General features: G+C 38.5%; 2 protein-coding genes across 5 annotated transcripts in view; both read right to left on the bottom strand.

The window, feature by feature from the left end:
* Positions 1–1,677: 1,677 nt before the first annotated feature.
* Positions 1,678–12,801, bottom strand: wnt7aa (wingless-type MMTV integration site family, member 7Aa). 2 transcript variants are annotated; one of them, XM_058792099.1, is made up of 4 exons: positions 11,655–12,801; positions 10,419–10,645; positions 6,647–6,918; positions 1,678–4,010 (listed from the first exon to the last, which is right to left on the bottom strand). In XM_058792099.1, exons 1-4 carry the CDS (start codon positions 11,723–11,725, stop codon positions 3,531–3,533), a joined length of 1,050 nt encoding a protein of 349 aa, XP_058648082.1. In that variant the 5' UTR covers positions 11,726–12,801; the 3' UTR covers positions 1,678–3,530. The 2 variants fall into 2 exon arrangements, with proteins under 2 accessions (XP_058648082.1, XP_058648081.1); XM_058792098.1 differs by lacking the exon at positions 11,655–12,801 and having other exon boundaries at positions 10,419–11,629.
* An 8,976-nt stretch (positions 12,802–21,777) lies between these two features.
* ptpdc1a (protein tyrosine phosphatase domain containing 1a) overlaps positions 21,778–26,711 on the bottom strand; it is a 48,560-nt gene continuing 43,626 nt past the window's right edge. For all 3 annotated transcript variants that reach the window (XM_058790869.1, XM_058790867.1, XM_058790870.1), the window contains 5 exons: positions 25,847–25,984; positions 24,566–25,713; positions 24,236–24,421; positions 23,101–23,211; positions 21,778–22,959 (listed from right to left, as the gene is read on the bottom strand). In XM_058790869.1, coding sequence (XP_058646852.1) covers positions 22,825–22,959; positions 23,101–23,211; positions 24,236–24,421; positions 24,566–25,713; positions 25,847–25,984 — 1,718 coding nt within the window. In that variant the 3' untranslated portion in view covers positions 21,778–22,824. The remainder of the gene's footprint in view (positions 22,960–23,100; positions 23,212–24,235; positions 24,422–24,565; positions 25,714–25,846; positions 25,985–26,711) is intronic.

The following is a 26,711-nucleotide window of genomic DNA, read 5'->3' as shown; positions in this document are numbered from 1 at the left end:
TCATATTAAATACAGGAAGCTTTATAGGGTTAAAGATGAGATGGCAAAAAGGCCAGGAAATTTCTTGAGGACATTACCAGTCTTCTGTGGCCCGTTCCCTGCATCGCTCTAGCAGTAGCTTCAAGTAGACGAACAGGCAGCTATAAATCAAAGGCTTCTGTTGAATTCCAGGTGTGCACAGGTGCGCCCAAAGTGGCCCATAAAAGCGCATGTTAGCTGGGGAAGTCTCAGTTCACAACCATCACCCTGCTAGACAGGCGCTGACGTTAAACGATGAATGGTTTGGCAGCGAAACAGCACAGTTTATAGGAAAACATTGCGGGAATCTTAATTAGCCTTTCAATGATAGCCTCTTGGCATTACCAGTTGCTGGCAGACAGCATGATATTAAACCCAAGTGCAGTCAGATTGAGGTAAGGTACATCTGCCATCATGCCGAACACCTGGCTTACAGTTTCTTGCAATGCACCCTGACAGGTGGTTTACATGCTCAACTGCAGCATGAACGCATTGCGTAAAAGTTGATATTTTGATCCCTGCACATCTGAAATTAAGCAGGCATGATAACATAATGGGGGGCGACACGTTGGCGCGTCGACAAGAAAACTCAACTCTGAGACGAAAGTTTTCACAGAGAGTTTCTGTTAATTAAATGGCTTCATTGTGAAGGGAAAGCGAAGGCGTAACGAACGGAGGCAACTAGATGTGGAATTTGTCTCCCCTTAATTGTTCTTCTAACATTTCTTGTCTCCTCCATCTACAAGTGTTAAGCTCTCCGACGTCATGCCATTCAGAATGTGGAAAAGAAGCAGGAGCCTGAGCCAAAGAGAGTAACATCCAAAAGGTTTTTCAAAACCACACAATATTGTGATTCAGCTCATGGTGACTGGGTGTCGATGTTACTTTAACCAAGGCTGTTTGGCCAGCTGCCTTTTCACGCTGCTGCCTATTGATGAGTTTTCATCCGATTCTCAAAGGAGCGTTTTGTGGCGATTATTCAAGGGGTGATGCTAAGATCTTTTCTAACTTTTGGATTGAAATTCCTCTTGACATCATCCTTCACAATGGCAAAGCCTCTCTTTTTGCCATCCCTATCGCCTTTAGGGGGACAAAATAAATAGCATCCAAAAGTTAGCTGGATTTTGCATAGTTAACATTTCGCTAATGGGCAGGCCTGCTTCTCAGGGAGACTGGACAGCATTTTTGGGGGCCACAGAGGCGTTGTTGTGGTGACGGCGCTGGGAAGTGAATGAAGCAGATGTCAGAGTAATCCATCACCCCTCTTCCCCCCCTTCTATCGGCCCATTGCTGTGACACCCTCCTCGCTGCTGCTCATCAATTAAAGCTCTACACCAGCCCTACCATTAACATGCAAGTACTTTCGTTAGCTTCCTCCCTTGCCTGAGGTCATCCATGTAGTAAAAAATGTCAGAACCAGTAGTCGACCATAAGTTAAGCGCAATGTATATTTTTCCACTTGCTACTGCTTTACTAATTTGAGGGACTGTCAAGCTAGTGATGACTCTGTTTGGATGTAAGATGTAAAGCTGAGAGATGGTATGGGAAATGCATTTAGATTAGGTCGTTATAATTTGACTAACTAGAATTAACCCTGTAAAATAAATAAAAAGTATGCCTTGGAAACTGTTGCTTCCCCCTTAAAAAATAAAAGAATGCTAGAAGCCAAGGAAATATTTATTAACACTGTTGGAAACATAATGCATAACATCTTTTTTTATCATTTATGATGACACAATAATGTAGTACAATCAATTTGGCAAAACATCTGTTGAAATCACAGATTTTTGTAAAATAATTATTACATCAAGGCCATCCTGCTCTTAAGCTCTTGACAAAGAGCCAAACTCAAATTCAAACTCAGATGTTCTTTGGTAAAAACCCTCAGTCATGAATTTTTCTCAGTACCAGAGAGTTTTGTCCCAGGATTATTTAACTAAAGTTTCCCTTACTGATCCCACATCCAGGACCTTTGTCATGAAAATGCTACGTTTGAAAGTTTTCGTGTTCGAAACGCCAGTATGATCGTCTTGTAAAATGCAATCTTTTCATTATTACGTACTTGGCAACTACATCACCATGAGTGATACTTCATTGAGATGTAGATTATAATAAACTGCTCAAGCTGGTACCATGACACAATCACACTGTTTCTAGCTTATCTCTCTAATTTCTGTCCATCTAAAGGACATCGGTAGTGGGTTTTTCCTTTACACAAAATAAATACAATATAAAAATAATCTCTTACAAAATATATGTCAACACAGGGACAATCTGTCTGGACAACCACATTTGGTCACAACACACACAATACTACTAGTACTATCTACAGTTGCAGAACAGAACAAAACTAGCAGCAAAAAGTGTTATATTACCTATAATATATAACATTAATAGAACTGGTTATCTGATCTCAACATTCCACATCAGTAGCAGATGGGGCATCTGTATTGAGGCTGTTCCATTCGAAAAGTGAATTAATTACTGATTCTCTTTTGCTGCCAACAGAGCAAATATTAGCCAAAAGCGAGGGAAGCTTGTGGCCTCATTAGCATAAAGCTTTGTGTCAAATGAGGTCTCAAAGTTTAAGTGGGTAGAATTTAGATCCCATTTAAATACGCTTATTTTAATTGGACTGTTCCAATTTAAAGACCAATGTTCTTGTGGACCCATGTTAAAAACAAGAGTTATTCACTTTGGAAGGAATGAGCCTTTAAATATGATGCCCAATTCCAGTGTGTAATTGTACATAGGAATATATGTGCAAGGGTTGACACTTAAGGAGATGGGAAAATGGAAACAAAAAGCCTTACAATGATACATTAAAGACAGTAGATTCTTGTAATTACACCTTGAGTGCAGTGCACTTGTTTTTGTATTGTGCATTTTCGTTGGTTCATCCCTAAGCTAAAGCACATGATGTACAGTGTAAAAGTTGGTCATTTTATTTCTATCCAAAACACACAATATTAAACAGGAGAAGAGCTAAATCTAAGCTAGTAAACACGATGAGAAAAATCAGTAGTTTTCTTATTAAATAAATTAACATTAGCCATTTTCTCTAAATAAAAAGTTAAATATCACTGTTGTGTCCATGTACAGTTTTTTATGTTGTAAGATTTGTTATATCAAACACACAGGCCAAAAAAGTTCCTCAGAAATACCTTCTGTGCTGTCTACGGAGCAGAACACCCTCAATAATCACACCCCACATCTTTCTCACGGTCTACAGATCAAGCCTTTGCAGGCTACTTCGCTCTGTTGCTCAGTACTGGAACAGAAAGGTGTCTACTGGTACCAACACCGAAGCCCTCAGCAGAACTCTGGAGCAAAGCTGCATGCATTGCACACAATTACTCCGTCTAGACTCCACCAGACCCACGATTTCCAGTGCAAATGGCTCTTTCCTCTCAATACCTGGAACCCATAGCAGTGGTCATCTGGTTGCGACACTTGTAGACCCTCTACCGCACTAGTCACAGGTGTGTATCAATTCCCCAGCAATAAATATTTCACTTGCACGTGTACACTTCTGTCCGTTCACTACAGGTGTTGCACTTGACGTAGCAACACCAAAGAAACTTGCAGTTGCACTGCCACACGCGTGAGTACTGGTGTGTGTTATATCCTCGGCCGCAGCACATGAGGTCGCAGCCATTGGCCTGCTGTGCAGTCTTGTTGCAGATCCTGCCCTGGGTTCCCATGCTACCGGTCACGGGATCTGCCTCGCAATAGTTGGGCGACTTCTCGATGTACACCAAGTCCGTGTCCATAGGCTTCCGGTACGAGTAAGGCTTTTTAACCTTCAGAAAGGTAGGTCTCTTGTTTCGACTGGCTCGGACTGGTTCCACATGTACGGCATGGTTATACTTCTCCTTGAGGATGTAACCCAACTGACGGAACTTTGGGAGAGTGGTCCAGCAAGTCTTGGTGGTGCAGGATCCTGATACACCGTGACATTTACACTCTAAACGCATGTTCTTCTCCAAGACCTGAAGTGGGAGGAAAAATCAACAAGTCAATACCTTTGGGATTATTTAGGCACCTAGGTTTCTTTTAGGAATCTTAGCCTAAGGTAATTATGAAAGTAGACTGTTTGATGACTCATTGTTGATTTAGTTAGTCCAACTGGTGACAAATTTGAAGTGTGCAATCATCCGTTACAAAAGATAGAATTACTGATGCTAAGCGGAGAATGTATGAGGAAGGAAAAGATCTTGTTTATGAAAAGGTATGTGGTAGTTTTGGCCATAAACCATGTTTAAACATTTTGCATATATTCACATCATCTAATACAAGGCATATTCCAGCAAACCAAGATCTGGATAGACTAACAATACAGTGGGGATTAGTGAAATCACCCTTGGTGGCATACAGTTGGGTATTTTAAGACACTTTTCTGGGAATGGTTTAACAGGTTGAGACAAAGGTTTTTTTTTTTTGGGTTTTTTTTAACATTCCGATTTGAAGAATGCAAGGATTGTTAAACTTGCAGTGATAGACTACTTCATTCCTCTTGCTGCGTAGAGAGCAGGCCTGCAAAACACAGCTTGTGTTCACAGGCTCTCTGACTACTTGTAGAAAACCGTTTCATCTGTGTACACAACACACGGCACAAATTGTTGCATGGGGCAAACTATCAGAGGTTGTCTGTAGGAGTCTCTTGTCTTGTATAAGCAATAGAGCGGAATCTGCACAGGATATGACATAAACACTGACTGAACGATGATCGCAGAGTTCCTACAACAATCAGCCTGTGTGTAGTGTACACAGATAAAGCTCAGGAGTCAGGTTTCAGGTGCCTGTGTGTGTGCCTCCCCTTGTTATACCTACACACGTCAAACCTCACAGGTAAAAACAAAACATTTTGAGCAACAGTGTAACTGAGGGATGCTGTATCATTTCTTGTCCTGTAGTTAATTTGCATGCAAACTAATGCTAAACATTAATGCATTCCACATACCTTAGCTGTAGGCTTAGAAATGCACAGAAAAAACATAGGTTAGCTCAGAATAGATGAATAAATGAGCAAATGTAAGCAGAACTCAGTGAAGCAGAGTGCCTGTTTAGATATGGAAGATATCCGAGTGGTCTGATTGGCATCAGTGGATTGCCTGTTCAGGGCGGCGTAATCTTTGGTGTGGTTGGTTAATGTGTCTTTTCTCTCCCTCTCTTTCTATTCCTTTCACTCTTTTTCACTTTTCCTGTGGGTGGGAGAGGCTTTACCTTGCGTTTTAATGATTTTTTTCTCCCTCTCAGACTTTCAGGAGTCTTTTTGGCAGTTGTCTGCAATCTAGGATGCATATCGGGCTTAGTATGTTCATGCTGCTGATTCCTGATAAACAGTAAGTCTCAGGAAAAGTTTACAATGGAAAGATCCTTGTGTCTTAAGTGAGGCCACACCCCTTGCATTTTCCCATTAACCAATCACAATCATGGGTGTGGCATGTTGATCCCATAACCTTAGTTTCCTTGAGAAGTGCAAGTGCGGTAGCGAGCAAAACCTGCAGTGCAGCGCAGCCTAGCACCGCAATGCTCAGATCGTGACCTATCAGAGCCCAGCTACCATGCCATCAGTTGTGCTACACACTGGAAAGATGTAATATAAGATCGTAGGACACAAAGAAGAAGAAGAAGATTGAGAACTGCTCAATGAAAAGTGCAAAATTGCATGAATTTGTGAATTGTCAATTCACAGGACTGATTTTACTTGCTATAAAGAGAGGATTGGTGCATGTGAGGCACCAGATACCAGAAGAGTTTTATGAAAAAAGTTACAAAAGGCTACTGGTCAGGCCAAGGGTTTTAAAACCCCCCAAAAAAGCTCTGTCCAGAGTGCTGAAACATCACACTCTCCAGATTGGCACTGAATGACAAAAAGCTTATGAAGGTCAGTCGAATTGCTTGGGCATTCTGGGCATGCATTTTAATGTTATTTTTACAAATACACAAGAAATCTTTTCGTCTTCTCTGACTATAAAATCCAGTAGTATCTTTATTGTCTTACCAACTGATCCCAAGTGCACTAGTGAATCACTGTTGCTTTTAAATTATTTCACAGTTGTGAAAAATGAGTTTTGCCATAATCACAGATAGCTGGTCAAGTGCATGCCAAAACCAAATGCATTGCATTGCTACACCTTGTTAATCTACTACCCACTCCAAAGCAGAACAAATTCCTTCTCAGCCTTGGCCCTTGAGGTCCACTTTCCTGCAAAAGTTTAGCCCCATCCTTGATCAGACCTACCTTGCCTGTAACTAGTGCTCCTGAAGACCTTGATTAGCATGTTCAGGTGTGTTTGATTAGGGTTGTAGCTAAACTCTACAGGAAAATGGACCTCAAGTGCCATATTTGAGAACCCCTGCTGTAGGACTTACAAGAAACACCTGCCAATCCTGCTCCTGGAGGGCCATGTTCCAGCAAAGTTTAGCTCTATCCCCAATCAAAAACACCTGGACCAGCTAACCAATGTCTTCAGGATCACTAAAAACCTTCTAGGCAGATATGATGGAGCTAAACCCTGCAGGAAAGTTGCCCTCCAGGAGCAGGATTGGACAACCCTGGGCTAATGATGTTTTTATGCATGACATGGAACTCCTTAAAAAACATGCAAACTGTGCCACATACCTTGCGTCCCACTTCATTGTTATGGAGGTTCATGAGTGTCCTGGCATTCTGCCTGATCTCCCGTGCATCTATAAACACCTTTGAGAAGCTCAGACCATAGCGAATATCAGCTGAACATCCTCCCCACTTCCAGCCCTCCTCTTGATTGTAGAAGCCCTGCTTCTCCTTGTCACAACCACAGCCGCTCAGCGTACCCTGAGTGCAGGCCGCTGTGATGGCATGGGCGACCCCGGCAGCGATAATAGCGTAGGTGAAGGCTGCTTCCTTACTTCCTGGATTCAAAAGAACATTCTCCGTCAGTACTGCTGACAACAAGATCCAGCAGAGGCAATATTAAACCACCCTACATACCTGACATACCTTGACACTCATAGCAATAATGAAATGTGTTAGTTGAGTCAAGTGTAGTTCATTTATCACGCACACTTCACACTGATTAACAGTACATGCAGTCTCCGGTAGATGGTGTGGGGGCTTACTGAGAAAAACATGATATAAAAATGATCTAGGACCCGACATAGGCAAAACAAACACGGATCACATACCTGTGATTACTCAAAACACAAATAAATGTCCTTCAGTTGTCATAGAGAGGAAACAGAAAGACAAATAACTGTTTGCACACAGATGAGCAAAGGAAGGAACGGTCCATCTCTTTAATAAGCACAAAGGACAAGGGTTTATTTCAGAGACAATAGAATGGTTGAGATAGAGGGTATGTGTTTAGACTCTAGTCTGGCCACTGTCCCAGCTTCCGTCAGAACGAGGGATCCACCCTGTGGAGATGAACTCCTCAGGCATGCAGTGCCTCCCTGGCCAAAGCACTGCTATAATTGATTGCCACTGTTAAACAGGGCACTTCCAGGTTAATGGTGTATTTCATTTATAAGGACAAAGATAGGTCTGAAGTCCTGCAAAGAGTTATTTCAGGGACTTTTTTGTAAGGTGACATCAAGCAACAAAAAACTTTCCAAGAGTTCCAAGCTTCCAATTTTCACACTATATAAGTTGCTTTGGATAAAAGTATTTGCCAAATATAAACAGAGACCTAGTGCTGCATAGAAAATCCCTTAAAAAATATGATGCATTCATTGTTGCTCAGTTATGTTAACATTCCCGGAAATCTACATATCCTTTTCTGGATTAATGAGTCATCATGTATTGACTGTCCTAAGAATCATTTACACACCTGAACCAAAGAAACACTTTAAAAAGTTAACCTCTATAGGCCTCATGTCATGAGTTATTACAATTAATATATTTTCTATATTTTGATCATTTCATGACAAGAAGTGAAAAACACTCATATATGTGTCAGACTGTTAACAGAACGGCTCAGCAATTCAGGAATTTTCACCTTTAAGCAATCAAGAGCAGCAGCAACAGTCTTCCGTGGTTTCCTGAAACTAACATTGGTATGTGTTGACCTGCTGATGATAAACATCTTGGAACTCTGCCCATGCAATTTAACAAAGGCCAGTTTGGGGCATCAATTATGTGGAGATTTTTATGAGTTGTTTGGGCTTGACGCCAAAGGAGTAGGGATGTATCCTGAAGAAAGGAAAATGAAGATTGTATTGACGCAAAATCTTAAACTTCTCATCAATACTAGTGCAGAATGCTCCTTGTCTTTGTATATCACTCGAGCTATGTTTACATAAATCAAGATATTCTGAGCACAAACACAGCAGATAAGACTTCCATAAAACATGTGTGTTATGACATGGGTGTCATTAATTTTCAAGAGAAATCTGAATCAGTGGCATTGCATGATTCTGTGCGAGATGTCTCTTGCCAAAACTGTAAATGCAAGAGGTTAATTTATAAACCTCATACAATGTACTTGCCTGGACTTGAGGCATTAATGCTCTTGGAGGAAAACTATTTTTGAGCATACCAGAGGGTGGTTAAGTCAGAGAAGATTTAGGAGGGTTGCGCTCAAGCAACATAAAGTAACACAAGCACAAAGATGGTACGCCTTTCACATATCTGTCCAACTGCTGATTTCCAGCAAGCTATATTTCAATCAGAACTTCATTCACATATACGATAAAAAGGTGAACACGTCCATGGGTAGTGGAGACGGCAAAATGTGCAAAAGTGCACCTATAAGTGGAATCTATTGCCGTGTGTGCCAAATGTGGACCTTGGTACCAGGCCCTGAAAATTACTGCACATTACTCAACAACCTTTTTTTTTTTTTTGAGTAAGCAAGCCCCTCCCCACAGGATTAACTACCTCTTTTCATCTTCTAACTTCTGCTACTATGAGCATGACTGGTCATACACCCACTGAAACCAATCCCGTTTGAACGGTTGTCCACTTTATTTAATCCTCCCTATACCGACCATAGACAAAAAGAGTCTGGGTAAATAAAGCAGTTGGGCCGCTTCAGAAATGGAGACCACGGTCTGTCACTCTAGGTCAGCGTCATCTCTGAGGCGCTTAGATGAGAGGGCACACAACACAAGACCCATAGCAGCTGTCCAAGCAGACAGCATTAAATAATATAATCAGCACCCACAACAGATCCAGGCTGCCATTCAAGTGTAAACGGCTGAGTGTGTGCAGCTCCAGAATGAGATGGAAAGAGACGGAAACCTGTGCTTTTTTTTCAGGAGGCGCTTGTCTTTGATGCAGAGGGATAAAATACAGCTTCACCTTCAGCGATAGATACAAGTCTCTACAGATCTAAGCTTCTCCCCTGGGCCTCAACCACACCATCACAACACTGACTGGATCCTAAGAGTGTGCGGATAAAGGAAAGAGAAGAAATTTCAGATAATATTATATTGGACTTTATTTCCGGCACAGTTTGGATATTTGAGCATCGAAATTCCCTGCAGCCGCAGGAAAAACCAAGCAATAATGCCACCTCCTATTTGCTAGCAGGGTCTGAAACTAAAGCAAAGTCCTTCACACCATCATTCATCAATGTGTCGCAGGCTCAATAGCACTGAAGGACTCCTTAACAGGCTTAAGTTTGCCTTAGGAAAATGGATAACATTACCCCAAGTGAAAAACTCACTTAATTACTTATGCTTTGTCTCTCTAAGGTGACATATTGTTACATTTCTTCACAATACTGTACTTTCTTTTGGTCTACTATTCAACCACTGTAACTTATACCCGTGGTAAAGTGAAAACCCTGACTGCCAAATCATTAAAATCTACAGATAAGACAGTTCGACTAGAAAAAGAATTCTTTTGAGAGGGTGGACTGTCGAGAGGGCTATAAATCCAGCCGTGTTGGCACTTGCTCCATGCATGCATGCAGCTGAAACCTACCTAACATTGTTACTATGGCGTGTGAGAATCTAAACATTCACCTGACATCCAATGACAAATCATTTGAAATTAGATGTCAGAAACAGGACACGATACAGTGTGATTCCAAAACACATAAGTCTATGCAAAGTTTGTGAAGAAAATCTTATATTTGCATGAAAGAAGTATTAAGTAGGAGTGTTCTAGCAGGTGTTTAAGAGTGACCTTCGATTTCAGTGTTAAATACCACAAAGACTGTCAGACAGTCTCTCAGCAAAAAACAGAAATCTAAAGGTCTCCTCATTCACAAGTTTAGTAAAAATAGCTTTATTTGGGCTTAGAAACTCTCTAGGGCTTGAAAGAAAGTAATTTAGTCAATAACATTCTTTGCACTTTTCTTTTTTTGCTAGAACTCTGTCTAAAATACGAGACCGCTTGTTTAAAAATAGTAGCAATTCATTTCTGAATACTGTAACAGTATAAATGTAATAATTTGGTAACATACCCACTTTCAACTCTTTTCCAAAGACAGTTCTTTCCCCGAGGGCCGAGCAGTTCCACCTTCCATTTTTGAATTGAAACTGACACTCATTGATTCCCATTTGCGCTCCTTCTCCAATGACAATGATAGCGTCAGGCCGGCTTTGACAGATAGTCCTTTGACGAGGGGCCAAACCAGGAATTTTGTTACAGATAACACTTGCTCCCAACGCAACCACGGAGGAAAAGCCCCTGTAAAGTTTAAAACGAAATGGAATGTTTATGCAGGAAAATATTGAATACTTAAATGCAGTTTGAGTGGAATGGGCCATGACTACAAAATAATTCACAGTAAACATGGATGGTAGCAAAACTGAGCACTAAAGCACTATGGGAGACAAACTATTATTTAGATGTCTTATTATTTATGTATTGTAACTCATAGCATATTTAAACATTGTTCTTAGGGACTTGTCACCAATAAACAACAGAAAAATATGAAACAAAATAGATCATCTCATGCCACAAAGACAGGAAAATATGGGTCAATGACAATGAAGGATGTACAAGATGATAAAAAGGAGTAATCTTTTTTTTTTTTCTAATCTTGTGCAAGTTCTTAGAAATGTCATTTGTAGTCACGTTGTTTTTTTCTACAAAACTCTATTTCAACAATCAATTAAGAAGAACTAAATTACTTTCTTTAGACCTTGAAAACAAGTCCACACAACTATTTTTGAACAAATATTGTGTTACATAAACTGGAAATAAATAAATAAACAAACACTCCTGACACAGTGATGACGTCTAAAGGGGTCCTCTCTGTTTTGTGGTTAGGCCAAACTGATTTTGCTTTTCCAAATATGTAATATAAATATTTTTCCCACATTTAAGCACCTCGAAAAAAATCCAGAATTAAAAAGCTGAAAACATGTTCATAATTCAAATATAATTTCTGAATGAACTGCATTTTTAATAGCTGAATAAATGATCACATTTCCATAAAAATAACCATTGCTCTTGTGGATCAGTGCATTTCACTTAGGCTATTGTTTGATATATATTCACAGTATTTTACCGAATTTGATCAGTGTCATAATGGTATAACTAAAGTAATACCTTTACATAAAAATTGATATAAAGTGTCAAACTGTTCACGCAATAATTAAAGGCTAATTAATATAGACCTAGCCTATATTTACAGCTAAATGCAGTAGTACATACTTTACAATATAAACACATTCCATTTTACCCTACTTACCCAATCTTCAGATATATAATCCCCAAACAGAGGAAAATGTGAAAAATCCAGCGGCGTGTTTTCCTGCTCATGTTCAGCCTGTACTTTGTTAATAGACTGTGAAATGATAGCAGTCTCCTGATGGGTAGCCTAACCGGTGGACGCGAGGCTTTATCACAAGCAAAGCAAGTCCTTGGAGGGATGCGAAACTCCGTGAAAACTTGACGTGAACACCTGAGCTGATATCCTTCGGGACGTGTGGAGATGAATGTTATTCTGCATATGTACAACTTCTCAATCACTTTTACGCGTCTCGATTTACTAGAACAGACTACAACTGCCCGCTTTTACATTCACAGCACACTCTCCAGCAGATCCTTTATCTGTTAAATCTATCAAGGTGTGTTCTGGAGGAAATTCAACTTTTCGATATTCCTTTATACGTCTGTGCGCTCCTGAAGCCGAGTAGCAGGTTGATAACGCGACTAATGACTTCAAAACACACCGCGAGCACGCGTTCAACCAAACAACACACATGCATAAGAAGTAGCCTACGGTGTGTAGGGAGGTAAAAATCTGATTTGAGATACGACAGCCGAGTAATAAGCGACAGACGTGTCACTACGATATGTATCTATACCCTATAGCTATAATACCATAATAAACCTAAGAAAGATCTCTGTGCGCTCCTTGGCGAAGATCATATCGCAGTAACTCCAGCTTCTTAAACAGAGCTTTTATCTATTTTCCTGCACCCGTTTGCTCCTCCCATGAGAAAAGAAAACTTGTTCGACTTTAGATTTCCCCCTCACCCACCTCAAGTCCTTAATTGCGAAGTGAGAGATGTTCATCTATCCACCTTCCAAAACAAAGATGTCAGAACAATGTGTACTCCAGGATAGCAAATATTAAAACAGAAAAATGAAACACTGACTTTTAAACTCTGTAAGGTTTATTAATATGAATAGATCAAATAGAACGATAGATGAAATGTTCATAACTGAACGGTCATTCCAAGAAAAGTGACCCTTATTAGAATTTGTGTAAGCAATGACTTTAACGGTAGCTCATAATATTACCTTTCCACATCAACAAATCATGCTACCTTCATAATTTTTCTTTAAAATAAAGAACAAGCCCTTAAATTAGAAGAATCATTCAAAGACTTCATGAATTCTTTAGGGAGTCTTTTTTTATTATTATTGAATTGTCACTTTTTTGGGTTTGCCAGACACAATCTGAAAATGTCATCTATTTTAACATGATTTTTGATAATCATGCAAACTATATTTGTATAGATATCAGGTTAGTGGTTAAATGAACCCAGTCATCTCTACTACTAAAGGTATAGTTGTATCTCAACTTATATATATATAAAAAAAAGTTTAGCCTGAGATGGCCCAACACAATTTATTAACTTATAATTTATTACTTAATAATATTAATATTAAATATTTCTATTAATTCTTTTGTCTGACAGAAATGAAAATGATTCCTGTTTATTGAAATGACCCTGACAACTCAATTCAAAGTGCATGGTTATTTGTTTGTACAATTTTTACAACATGTACCAGTTGATATTTTTGTCCAGACTAGATTTATAAGCTCGGTGTAGCACTGACAGGTTTAGGTTTTAAGACTGATTATTTAATAAAAATCAATCATGTGAAATCAGTAAGTATAATATTTAAATTGTGCAACCTTTTAGAATCCATGTACAAATATTAAACTTCAGACCCATTACTGGAGGAGTTCAAGTTTTTAAACATTTCACCTAAATTGTCAACTACTGACATTTTTTCAAAGTTTCAGATGAAATGCAAGTATATCTCAAACAAGGTAGTGAGGCTGACGATTTAAATATTGCAAATTTAACTTCTAGTTGCTAAGCAACAATCCATCCCAAAAAGACCCACACAGCAATTGCCTACAGATCCTTCATGCATGCAAAGTTTGATAAGTTGACACTATAGGAATATAAAAGTATCGTGAAATAATAAGCAACCAAAGCATGAGAAATCCAGCATATGCTTAATGCAAAATAAAAGACACCCTCTTATACTAAACTGGTGGCTGATCATTCATACATACAGGGGACATGCAGCTGTTATCCTGTCAAGTTCAGCCATGTGTTCAATATATAGGCAATACAAGAGCGCCATCTCCAGGATGAATGCATGATGATGAGGTGACAAGAACGACCTCTTTTCACTTGAGCACCATACAATGTTTCTATTAATCAATAGGCATTAAACCTGGAAGCCCTTAATACTAATCAAAAATATTAAATCAAAGAAAACCACTGATATATTTGCAAACACTTTTATTATATTTGTGAAAAACTTAAAGAAAAATTAAAGCTTGATTTAAAAAAAAAAAAAAAAAAAAACATTATTATTAAGATAAATTCATTTGGTGTGTATTTCTGCCCCTCAGGGAAGGCAATAGATTGTATAGTTATCTTCTACACAGGATAAAATCACTACCCTACAACTATACAATCTACTACCTCACACTGCACAAGCACTGCCATCTCTTTTAACAATCAAAAACATTTCAGCTTGCCAGCACATACCGTGACAATGCTATCAGTGATATTAAACATCAGGAAATGTAGGATGAAACCCCGTAGCTCCGTTTTCACTTTGAGAAAGACAGTAGGCTGTATAGTTATCTCCCAGTGTGGGTGTGACCCTAAAACTATACAACCTACTACCTCATCCCACGGTGCACATGTCGCCTTCTTTCCACCTGGAAATGAAGTAATGTAACAGGATAGTGACAGAAGTGACCAAACTGAGGTTTTCCGAAGTCCTTTCTGTCCGCCATGTTAGGATTCTCGCCTCGGCATCTACCATACTTCCAAATGCACAGTCAGTCTGTGGACAAGAAAAAGGTTATTGAATTAAGTTTATAAATAAAAAACAAACCGACTGTTCAAAAAGCAAAACAGTCGCTGCTCTCGTCGCACATCATTAGAAGTTAGTGAAAGAACAGATTACGGAAAAAAAGACTCTAACCAGGCAGCTATGGGACTACAAAACGCTCCCTCGAACTGAATCAGACAGCACGGGTAATGCAGCAAAATGGAGGGGCTGGCCAAGTTACTGGCACCCTCTCAGGCACCAGGAAGCCATGTTGACATTGTGTGTGACTTGGCTACGTACTAACATCTCAGTAAAGATTAAATGCCGCCACATTCGGACTTGGGCCCAGTTTGGCTCTGGGATAGATGTCGTCAGTAACAGCAGGCAGGGAGGCGAAAACCAAAGCACTTAAAGCCTTGTTTTCAGCCATCTTGTTGGTAGCTTGTAGATGCATATCATTCTAAATGTAATTTCGTATTTCGAAACTTAAAGGAATAGTTCCCCCAAAAATTTTAATTTGCTTAAAATTTACTCACCCTCAGGCTATGTAGATGAGTTTGTTTCTTCATTAGAAAAAATTTGGAGAAATGTAGCATTACATTACTTGCTTACCAATGGATCCTCTGCAGTGAATGGGTACCAGCAGAACGAGTCCAAACAGCTGATAAAAACATCAAAATAATCCACCAGTAATGCAAGTAATCCACAAACTGCGTGTTTGTAGTAAGCCCATCAAGACAGCTTTAACTTCAAACCATTGCTCTTGGCTAAAATATGAATTCTCTCTATCTATAATATTGCATTCTCCAATGAAAAGGTTGAAAATATGCATATGCAATCACGGTTAATAAATGAAAACAGTCCAAAACAAATATGTTGGTGCGTTTTGATGTGAGAGGACAACAGGATGTTGAATAGAAAAAAAAACACCTTTTCACTGGATGAAGTGTTATTATGCATTATGGCCTGATATTTTCAGCCAGAAGCGAGAGTTTAAAGTTAAAATGACTTGATGGATTCGTTTCTTACAAAAATGCATCTTCCTGCTTCACAAGACATTAATTGATGGACTGGAGTCATATGGATTACTTGTGGATTATTGTGATGTTTTAGCAGCTGTTTGAACTCTCATTCAGACGGCACCCATTCACTACAGATGATCCATTGGTAATCAAGTAATGTAATGATACCTTTATCCAATTGTGTTCCGACAATGAAACAAACTTAACCACATCTCCTATAACTTGGGTGAACTATACCTTTCATTCTTGTTAAGTTTGTTTTTACCAAATGCATTCTAATCATTTTTCATGAAGCAATGTATCGAAGTTCATAAAATGTGTTATGATATACATGCAATCAAAATACAAACTTGAGTGTTGGGCCATAGTACATATGTGCAGTTATAAATATAGTTAAAAAATATTTTTTTAAAAACCGACCACCAATCTTTTAATACTGGTTTGTTACCCAGTTGAGTGATTTGTTCGCAAACTGGACCGCATATTGCACTGTACAAACATTTTTGCATGCTGTCAGCAAGAATAATACAATACGAAGTTTGAATATTATTGTCCATATAATATAGTATATATTGTGCCATGGGCTGCAGATTCAGCTGCGGTGCAGTACACACCCCCTAAGTGCAGAAAACACTGACAACTGAGCTGGTTATTGTAAAGAGAGAAAATAAATTCAGGAAACAAGATCTTGTTAAACAAGAACACTGGTAATGTAGAAAGACCATGGTTAAAGATCCATTCCAAAGATCTGGTAGTGAAACCATTAAATTTGTCCACTTGGCATTTGGCAACACACAAGCCTAACTTACATTCTGGCAGTTCTGCAAGTTTTCAAATCATGCCGAATATTCATCTTTGACATGTGAATGTGATACTAGTTCCTCAACTGCATCTGACCATCAGTTAATTGCACTTAATAATAGCAGCAGACACAATTACACATCTCTATATATAGTTGAATGCAGTTTGCATTTGCAGCTGAAATGTCACTGCTGTGAGTCAAACTGACTTACCAAAGAAATCGCACCTCAGACTTGGACCCAAGTCTGTAAATAACGGACACATCCTGGCTGGTGTAGTACTAAGCAACTCCAGATATCTTGGAGATATTCTGAATTCTAGCTCACAGCGTAAAGTAACATTCCTCATCCACATGTATTAAGATTCCAAAACGTTATTTTACACAGAGAAAAACTGAAGACAGTCTTTAGTCCCTTAGTGTGTCCTCTCAAACTCTTTGTATGTTGCTCAAATTTCCCTCTCTTGATTCATAAAAAAAAAAAAAATGGCGGTCTCCAGTGGCTAGCCTGCTAATAGATTTATCGCCCAAATATAACGTTCCTCGGAACAAGTAGAGACTGCACAGCATTTTTTTTATATACACTTCACTATTAAAATCTTCAGTGGACAGCATGCGATATATTTTGGCTCTATTCAGATAGCATGCTAGGATAAGTGTCCCTCACAGACTAGCCAGCAAGCTAGTTTACATATCGCTCTTAAATAATGCAGTAAGCAATGGAAACTTCTTGTAAAGTTTATCGGACGTAAGGAAAAATACAGAAATGCACTATAAAACCGAATCGGTATCCTTGGCAATAAGAAGGGACTGTTTTGAAACACAAACGCTCTATCATACCTTCACTGTGTCCTCAATGGAAGCCGAAGGCTAGTCAGCTAATAGCTAATAGCGATGAACACCCGCGGTCAGCTTCTGTGCTGACTCCAGGACCCGGATGAGGATGAGGATGAGGACCTCCCTCTCAGCTTCGGTATGTGAGGGAGTTAGTACATTAAATAACGTTACATTCAGGGTTCAGATAGAAAGAAGACTAGCCTGCGCATAATATGGAGATTTACTTGTAAATATTAATATGCATTTCTATAGCCCTAACTGATTTTAAAATATAATTTTGGCAGCTCCTGAAATGGGTCGTATTGACATTACCTGAGCGGTTGAAGAATACGCTTCAGCGCTCATTCAAAGACGCGCATTTATTGCTTGGACGGAGCAAGAACACCTAAAATGCATGTGTAGATTCAGTCGTGTGATAAAGTTTACCCTCTTCAATATAATGCTGTAGAACTGAATTTATGGAGCAAACTATTTGCTAAAATAACCATAACATTAACAGCACCGCTGGCTGAAATACAAGCGCTTGGTTCTGTCAGTCAGATGCACGTGACAGTTGCACGTGTCAGACACATTGTCAGTAATTTCACTAGTGAAAATAAATCCCTAGCAGAACTGTTGTGCGTCTTTGATCAACACTAACGGTGTTTCATTAATGAATCCACATTTTTAAATGAATCGAGTGAATCAATGATTCAGTGAACTATTCATAAAGGCGCTTGCTTCGTTTCTGAATGAATCAGCCATTTGAACGATTCAAATCGATTGAATGGCTCACTTAAGACAGGGATTCGCTGCCACCTACTGGCGCGTTTAATTTTATATTTAGAGTAGGCTATAGTTTATTTTTTTAAATAATTTCATATTTTACTATTTATTTGTATTTTTGCATGTTGAATTAAAATATTTCTTTCTAAAGCTACTTATATTTCAGCTACTTTTTTGTAATGTCTATTCAGTGTTTTTTTTTTTTGTAAATGAACACAATAACACAAAATTAACTATTGACTTTAATAATAACTTTATCTTTAATCGGCACAAGATGTGTATGTTAATTAATGAATATACCGTAATTAATTTGGGATTTATTTGATTAGGCTAATTAATCGGCACATTATGTGATTCGATTTTTTTTAAATAATCACTTGATTTCTCAACCCCATCGATGGTCACTGTTTAATTCACACCCTGATTACATTACATTACATAAAATAACATATGCACAGTATCTCACAGAAGTGAGTATACCCCTCACATTTTTGTAAATATTTTATTATATCTTTTCATGTGACAAGTGACAACACTCCAGAAATGACACTTTGCTACAATGTAAAGTAGTGAGTGTACAGCTTGTATAACAGTGTAAATTTGCTGTCCCCTCAAAATAACTCAACACACAGCCATTAATGTCTAAACCGCTGGCCACAAAAGTGAGTACACCCCTAAGTGAAAATGTCTAAATTGGGCCCAATTAGCCATTTTCTCTCCCTGGTGTCATGTGACTCGTTAGTGTTACAAGGTCTCAGGTGTGAATGGGGAGCAGGTGTGTTAAATTTTGTGTTATCGCTCTCACTCTCTCATACTGGTCACGGGAAGTGCAACATGGCACCTCATGGCAAAGAACTCTCTGAGGATCTGAAAAAAAGAATTGTTGCTCTACATAAAGATAGCGTAGGCTATAAGAAGATTGCCAAGACCCTGAAACTGAGCTGCAGCACGGTGGACAAAACCATACAGCGGTTTAACAGGACAGGTTCTACTCAGAACAGGCCTCGCCATGGTCGACCAAAGAAGTTGAGTGCACGTGCTCAGCGTCATATCCAGAGATTGTGTTTGGGAAATAGATGTATGAGTACTGTCAGCATTGCTGCAGAGGTTGAAGGGGGGGGGTCAGCCTGTCAGTGCTCAGACCATACGCCGCACACTGCATCAAATTGGTCTGCATGGCTGTCGTCCCAGAAGGAAGCCTCTTCTAAAGATGATGTACAAGAAAGCCTGCAAACAGTTTGCTGAAGACAAACAGACTAAGGACATGGATTACTGGAACCATGTCCTGTGGTCTGATGAGACCAAGATAAACCAGGTGAGGAGTACAAAGACAAGTGTGTCTTGCCTACAGTCAAGCATGGTGGTGGGAGTGTCATGGTCTGGGGCTGCATGAGTGCTGCTGGCACTGGGGAGCTACAGTTTATTGAGGGAACCATGAATGCCAACATGTACTGTGACATACTGAAGCAGAGCATGATCCCCTCCTTTCTATTTAAACATGATAACGACCCCAAACACACCTCCAAGACAACCACTGCCTTGCTAAAGAAGCTGAGGGTAAAGGTGATGGACTGGCCAAGCATGTCTCCAGACCTAAACCCTATTGAGCATCTGTGGTGCATCTTCAAACAGAAGGCAGAGGAGCGCAAGGTCTCTAACATCCACCAGCTCCGTGATGTCGTCATGGAGGAGTGGAAGAGGACTCCAGTGGCAACCTGTGAAGCTCTGGTGAACTCCATGCCCAAGAGGGTTAAGGCAGTGCTGGAAGATAATGGTGGCCACACAAAATATTGACACTTTGGGCCCAATTTGGACATTTTCACTTAGGGGTGTACTCACTTTTGTGGCCAGCGGTTTAGACATTAATGGCTGTGTGTTGAGTTATTTTGAGGGGACAGAAAATTTACAATGTTATACAAGCTGTACACTCACTACTTTACATTGTAGCAAAGTGTCATTTCTTCAGTGTTGTCACATGAAAAGATATAATAAAATATTTACAAAAATGTGAGGGGAGTACTCACTTTTGTGAGATACTGTATGTAATAACTAACTAACTAAATAAATAATCTATCATCTATATGTAATTATTTGAAGAAATCATTATATAAATTATCATTAAATTTATTTTAATCGACAAAACAATTAGTGCTTTGTACAGAAGATGTATCTTAGTAGGCCTATGTGTTCTTGGGATAGGAAAGAGACTTTTTTCATACAGTGTAGAATAGCCTATATGGATATTTATGGAATATTTCATATTGACTGACTGATTGATTGTGCATTTAGCCTCAACGGCAACAATAGTAGCCTATGGAAATTGTGAGAAAATGTAGCACAAAATTACATCTTGAGGAAGAGAACAGGTCCACATGATCCAGGTAGCTATTTACGTTTTCTGTTACTCATTACTAATTGTTTAATACATAATATAGTAAAATGTGATGTTTACTATAATTAGAAATGTATACGTAATAAACTATATTAAAATAGCCTATACATTATTTTGATCAATAGTTATTAGAAATCTGATAACGTTTTCTACTACAACTGTTTAGACTGAAAAAAAGTAGTTTTGCTAAAGGAAGATACTATATCTAATAACCCATTTATTCATTAACAATTTTACAAGTGAAGTTGCTGTATTTACCAACCACCAGATGGGGCTGTTGAATTGGCTATAAAAAGTCTTGCTAGAAGTTAAAAGCTGCTTATGATGAAAGTATAGCACTGTTTTTTTTCAAACACTAATATCTAGACCTCACTGATTTAATCAATCATCAGAGACTGAATTTCGCTGAGCAGTCATGTGCTACAGTCTGCCATGTATTAATGTATATAACCAGTCAAAAAATATATATATATATTGAAGGAGACGCAGTAAAATAAAATCAACTACTCATGGATTTTTTTGAGAGAAAGATCCACAACTTATAAGACCAAGACTTTTCAGCCAGTAGCTTACTGTTATTAAATGATCTGTGCGTGAAACTTAATCAGATTGCCAGGGTGCATGTTACATGAATACATTTATTTCTATTCTCTGTAAGAGGATCTTAAAGTAGTACATATTTACCTCTGTTTTCCACCTGGCACGTCTTGATCTATGAATCACCAGTAAAAATAAAAAATACTTGATATTCACCTCACAGATACTACATAGCCTAAATCATCTCGAAGACAAGTTGTACAACTGTTTTTACTTTCTGTAAAACCATAAAGAGAGGGCCAGCCTAAAACGAAATAAACCAGAGATGAATTCTTCATAGACACAGCAGCATTCTGAAAATAAAGTGTTCTAAAATGATACAAAATAGCACATACCTAAATTCATCTTCATGTCTGGCATACCTTTCAATTAGAATATAAAACACCATTTATCACACTCTTGTGGGTTTATGCATGGAAAAATACTTTCTGACCTAGCAGGACATGAGGCAGGGAAAAGGGCGCCCTTTTACGCAACTTCAGTTTGTTTGATGCACTTCTGGTAATAATTATGGCTGCAAGGCAGCTCCAGAACAGGCCGAATGAAAAGATCCAGACACACAAGACAAGACAGTCTTATAAAGACTGTTCTGCTTTTCAAAAATGCTAAGTACTTTTAAAACTTTGTGTTATCTTGCCTTGTTCAAAAACTGGGGTTGGTTGCAGGGCAAAACTTAGGAAACAGAATGATCAGAATTATTATTTGCAGCACTTGCTGAATCAGATGACCTCCGTCGAATTGATGTTTTCTTTCATGAAATTATGATCCACACACGTAAATAAACAGGATTTATTAGTTTAATAAAGAAACTTGCTTAATGAAGGCAAAGTTGAATTAGGATGTTAATAAGACAGTGTGCCAGAGGTAACATTCAGAATGTTTATTTTATAGGCCTGAATGAAAATGTAATAAATAAAAAATATGCAGTGCTCTGTCTTTAGGAATCTGACAAGAAAACATTTTAAAGTTCTTCTATAAACATGAACGAATAAACATATTCTGCTGGCTACATGATACTTACTTAAAAAGACAATGATAACATTTTAGTTAACAAATGAGGTCAGTTTCAACACAGTGTTATCTAGTACTAAAATACCACATGACAGACATATTTGTACATATTCCTTCATATTTGTTCTTTTTAAGTTAAAGAAGCAGCTTAGTTATACATAATGCCAATAAAAGGCAAAAAGCATTCTGCAAAAGCCTGTCTACAGGGTATTATTTTGCTCCATTTTAGCAGGAAATGTATCAATATATTCTCAAATTATGCTGACGCCATGCTATTCCTAATGTAAACTGCATTGCATTATGTATGAAAGCATTCAGTTGTCCTCTATTGTACCTTAAATACAAACCTTTTTGAAACCTTAAATACAAATTGCAAAGGCAAGAATTAGCAAATCTGTCAATTTGCTTCATTCAGTAAAAGCTTTAAAGATTGTATCATAAAATGAGATGTTGCACAGTGATATTATTTGGTTTAGTAAATAATGAAGTACACCCACCAATATCTCTCTGTTCAAACAGTATTATATGACAAAACATATTTTCATGAGAATCCTCAGTTAGTTACAGCCAAACAAAAGCATAAAAATAAATACATGACATACTTATTAATAAATAGTTTCCTCGGTTAGCTAATAAATATTGTGTATCAAAAATAAACTATTAAGAAAAACAAATTAGAAAAATAGCCTAACAAAACCTTGTGGCACATACATGTATGGCAGTAATTATTGTTTCTCACAAGTAAAAGACAATAAAATGCAATGAATGAGTAGTCAAACAGAAAAATAAAATAAAAAAATAAAAAAAAATAAAACAGTAAATCTGTTAAGTTTGCGTGTTTGCTTCTTTTTTAACTACACAATTACAGTAGACTCCAGATATCAGTTTCCCATCATCTTGATCAGGGCACATGGGAACAGTGGCAGGTCAGCTCAAGCTCCTCCATTGCTTTTGTTCTCAAATCATTGAGGACAGGGATCATGACGTCTTTCAGAGTCTTACAGATTAGCTGTTCATTCTCTGAATCTGAGGATATCTGGATTAGACAAAGATTAGAATCACATAAGTAGGATAAATAATCTAAAAAGTACCACAAAACCTTACTAGGAGAAGGAAAAAAAACATCTTGACTTTTCACCAGTAGTCTGTTGTGAAAATTTTTGTGGCCATGACTTACCCAAGTGAATGCTTTGATTGTGCGTTCAAAAAAGGCATTCTCAACCTGTTCTGGTATTTTAAGCAAATGAGCAACAGAGTCAAGAATACACAGAAGGGTTTGTTTTTGTCCCTAAACAACATAAAAAAACACACAGATGTTTTAGTGCACACATTATACATTTAAATGGTGAAAAAAGTCACATTTGCAATAAAATATACTCCAAAGTAGTGGTTCTCAACCAGGGGGCTTGGGCCCACTAGGCGGCGTCTGCAAACTTCCAGAAGAGCCCCAATAAGTCTTGATATTAATTACATTTAATTATATTAACAATCTTAAAGTCATGATGATATGGACCTAGCGACAGATCCTTTTTTCAGTATTGTATCATACATCTGAGTGAAAAAGATTATCGAAAATGGATTTTGAGATTCAAAAGTGGAGGCATATGAATGTCTCCAGAAAGAGGTCTGACACTTTCATCAGAAGGTCCAGTTATGGAATTTTGGATATTAAAAAAAACATATACACAAATTATATTGTTCACAATAAGATTTATAACATGCATTTAGAAAATAGAGTGAATTTTGATTTCTTTTTTTCACCATACGCATTGTTTCAAAGTAGCTTTAGAAAATCATGATGTTAATGTTGAAAATATCTTAATATCTTTATGCCATATAGTCCCATTTAGCAGATGAGAACTAGGTGATAATACAGTTTATGTTTTGCGTTGATACAAGCAATCAAATAGTTGAGATTTGCTAAAGAGTATATATAGTATATACTATGCATGTATACTGTATGGAGAAAGAATAAAGTTACAGATAAAGTTGGGCATACCAACTTTAAATATAGAGTTGGACCATAATATGTACAATTTGCAACAACAAAATCAGGCAGTTGAGATTTGCTATACAGTACATGTCGTTTTATATATATATATATATATTCAACTTCATATATTGAGCTGTGTGATAAGACAGTTTACATTTCATGCCAATTTGAATTAAAATGCAAAAAGAAGTACAACGGATGTACAAATGATCTTACATAGGAGGGCTTTCGAATATTGTCTTGGACAAAGAGGGAGGCCTTTGATTCAAAAAGGTGGAGAACCACTGCTATAAAGATATTTTCTCATGTGGTTTGATACCTTGTCCAGTGAATTCAGAGCATGTTGGGGACTGAATCTGTTTCCAGCCAAAGTCTCCACATCCTCTTTTGTGATGATTGGATCCTTGAGTTGTTCTAGCCAAGACCACATGAGCGTGGAGAGCACCACAGGATCTCTCTCGGTGCACAACCTCTCCCATGCACCTTCACGGGAGTTCAGCTCTGTCTGAGAGGCAATAGACAATGCAGAAACAACTGAAAGTGAATATCTGAGGTTGTGTAATAGAAGAACAGGATATGAAATTGAAATTATGTGAAATTGAAATTATGTGACCCAATTCGTCCAAAAATCTTGTAGTATTGCTCCTACCTGCCACATTGAGACAGTGCTCCTGAGGTCTTCTCCATCGATGTCCATCGTCAGAGCTTTGGCCACAAACAGTCGACGAGTCTCAGGTGGGAGCTCACTTTGAAGCGTCAGAGTAGGAACATCTGTCAATTGTTGTGTGACATCAGAGGTTGTGTTTTCATTAGGGCTGGGGTGACTTTTGCCACCTTGACGCGTTGAAAACATGCTGTCACTGGTCCTCCCTAAAAATCCATAGGACATGCTGCGCTTCGCCTCCTTCAGAGGTACCCGTTTTACGGAGACAGGAGAGCAGGATGCTTGGCCTTCAATTTTTTTGGATTGTACCAGGGAGCTACAGGAACCAGTTAAAGAGCCATGTTTGGGACTGTTGATGATTTTGGATGTCAACTGGGATGGCAGAAGGTCAGGGGTTTGTGTAGCTAATCTGCTCTGCGACACATAAACCTCTGTAAAGTTTAACCCAGATTTGCTGCCAAGAGCATTCTGGGGACTTTGTAGTACCTGCACCCTGGAGTCCAGTTTGTGCAAGGCTGAGTCGCTATAGCTAAAACATTTCCTCAAGATGAGCTGAGACTTGTAGGTATTGTCTACCGTCGGCCATCTCCAGGGCACATCAAATTCCTGGTCGCTACAGAGTGGCCGGTCATGAGGTGGATCACACTGGCTTTCTTTAAGAAGCAAGCTGGGTTGGTCGGGAGAGCGAGGTGAGGATATGGGAATCCCTTTCCCCCTCATCTCCTTCCCTAACTGCTGAAGGGCTTGCAGCGAGACAGTCTTCTCCACTTCCTCTGTGAGGTCCGGGATGTCCAACACCTCCTCTTCCACCGTTTGCCGGTTCTCTGCTATGTCCAGTAGGAGCCTGCAGACCAGGTGCACGATCTTTGGCACGTTCTTCATGAGACGTGCTTCATAGCCATGCAGCAGGTGCCGCTGACGGGTCAGGTACTGCGACAACGTGACCGTGTGAGCTTTGGGCTCGGCACACGAAAATACACTCCGCAGTGGCACAAGGAACTGGGCGAACTCTCGCACACACAACAGTTGGCCACGAGTCTGGATGGAATTTGGACGTTTAGCTCTAACAAATAAAATAGCCTGATCTGCACTCATCCGGGACGTGAATACTAAGAAGCATGCTATTAAGACACCTAAGAGAAGACAAATGTGCATTAAGGGTAGTTAATAATTTGTATAAGGATTGTATAATGTATAAGGATTGAAGCAAATCTATTGCAGTTAAATTAGCATACTTTTTTTTTCCAAAAGGATCAAGATACTGACCTGTTCTGCCAAGTCCAGCATGGCAGTGGACAGCCATTTTTCCCTCTTGCATGGCAAAGGACATCACCTTCACCATGTCAAGGATAGTAGTCAAGGATGCCACGCCATAGTCCTTCCAGCCAAAATTGTAAAAATAAACTGGAAAAAGTAAAATGTATGTCTCTTAAGATGAAACAAAGAAGCCACTAAAAAGTGCAATTCAGAAAATTCAGTTCAAACAACATATATTTTTTGTTAGCTATTTCCTTTTAGCACGGTTATGTCCCAAAGGTTGCAAACCAATTTCTTTTTTGGCCTCAAATTGCTTTATTTTTGGATTTATTGTCTTACGCTTATCCAAAACCCAGATTTTCAATCTTAAATGATTAATATTAATGACAAACATGTCTTATTACATAATATTAAAACAATGATGATCAAAGAGTGAAATTATCCATTTCGACATTTGTGTGAAAATTATATAAATTATATATTTGCGCTACTTATTACTACACTGGACAATTTAGATTTTTTTAGTGCACTTGCTTTTTTTCAAAAAGACAACTATGTTATAACTTGTAAACAATATTTTTATTTTGTACCATTTCCAATCACGCTGTAATTCTGTCAAATATTTAAGGAGATATAATGATGTAATTTCCACCATTATCATTTTAATCCCAGAATGCTAAACACAAAACATAATTTGTGATGTGGTGGAAATACACCAAAGTCCACAGGGCCAATAACTGAAGAAACACTTCTATATGTTGTCTATTTTTTATGTGAAACCATACTCTGTTCTTTCTGGAATATGAATTATATAACACACAGAGGATCTTTCATCAGTGCTGAGGCTTTCTTAATTTCAAAGACGTTTCGTGCA

Source organism: Onychostoma macrolepis, chromosome 11 (genome assembly GCF_012432095.1).
Source record: "Onychostoma macrolepis isolate SWU-2019 chromosome 11, ASM1243209v1, whole genome shotgun sequence".
NCBI lineage: Eukaryota > Metazoa > Chordata > Actinopteri > Cypriniformes > Cyprinidae > Onychostoma > Onychostoma macrolepis.
Note: the sequence above shows the minus strand (reverse complement) of the source record. Positions and strands in the feature narration are given on the sequence as shown.

What these genes read in the sequence shown, in the direction of transcription:
- wnt7aa (XM_058792098.1), bottom strand. Translation starts at nt 10,752, where the DNA reads ATGTTTACTGTGAATTATTTTGTAGTCATGGCCCATTCCACTCAAACT. An exon ending in TGGAAAAGAGTTGAAAGTGG is followed by an intron (nt 6,919 to 10,418) that starts GTATGTTACCAA and finishes TTTTGAATCCAG; the next exon opens with GAAGTAAGGAAGCAGCCTTC. An exon ending in ACAATGAAGTGGGACGCAAG is followed by an intron (nt 4,011 to 6,646) that starts GTATGTGGCACA and finishes CTCCCACTTCAG; the next exon opens with GTCTTGGAGAAGAACATGCG.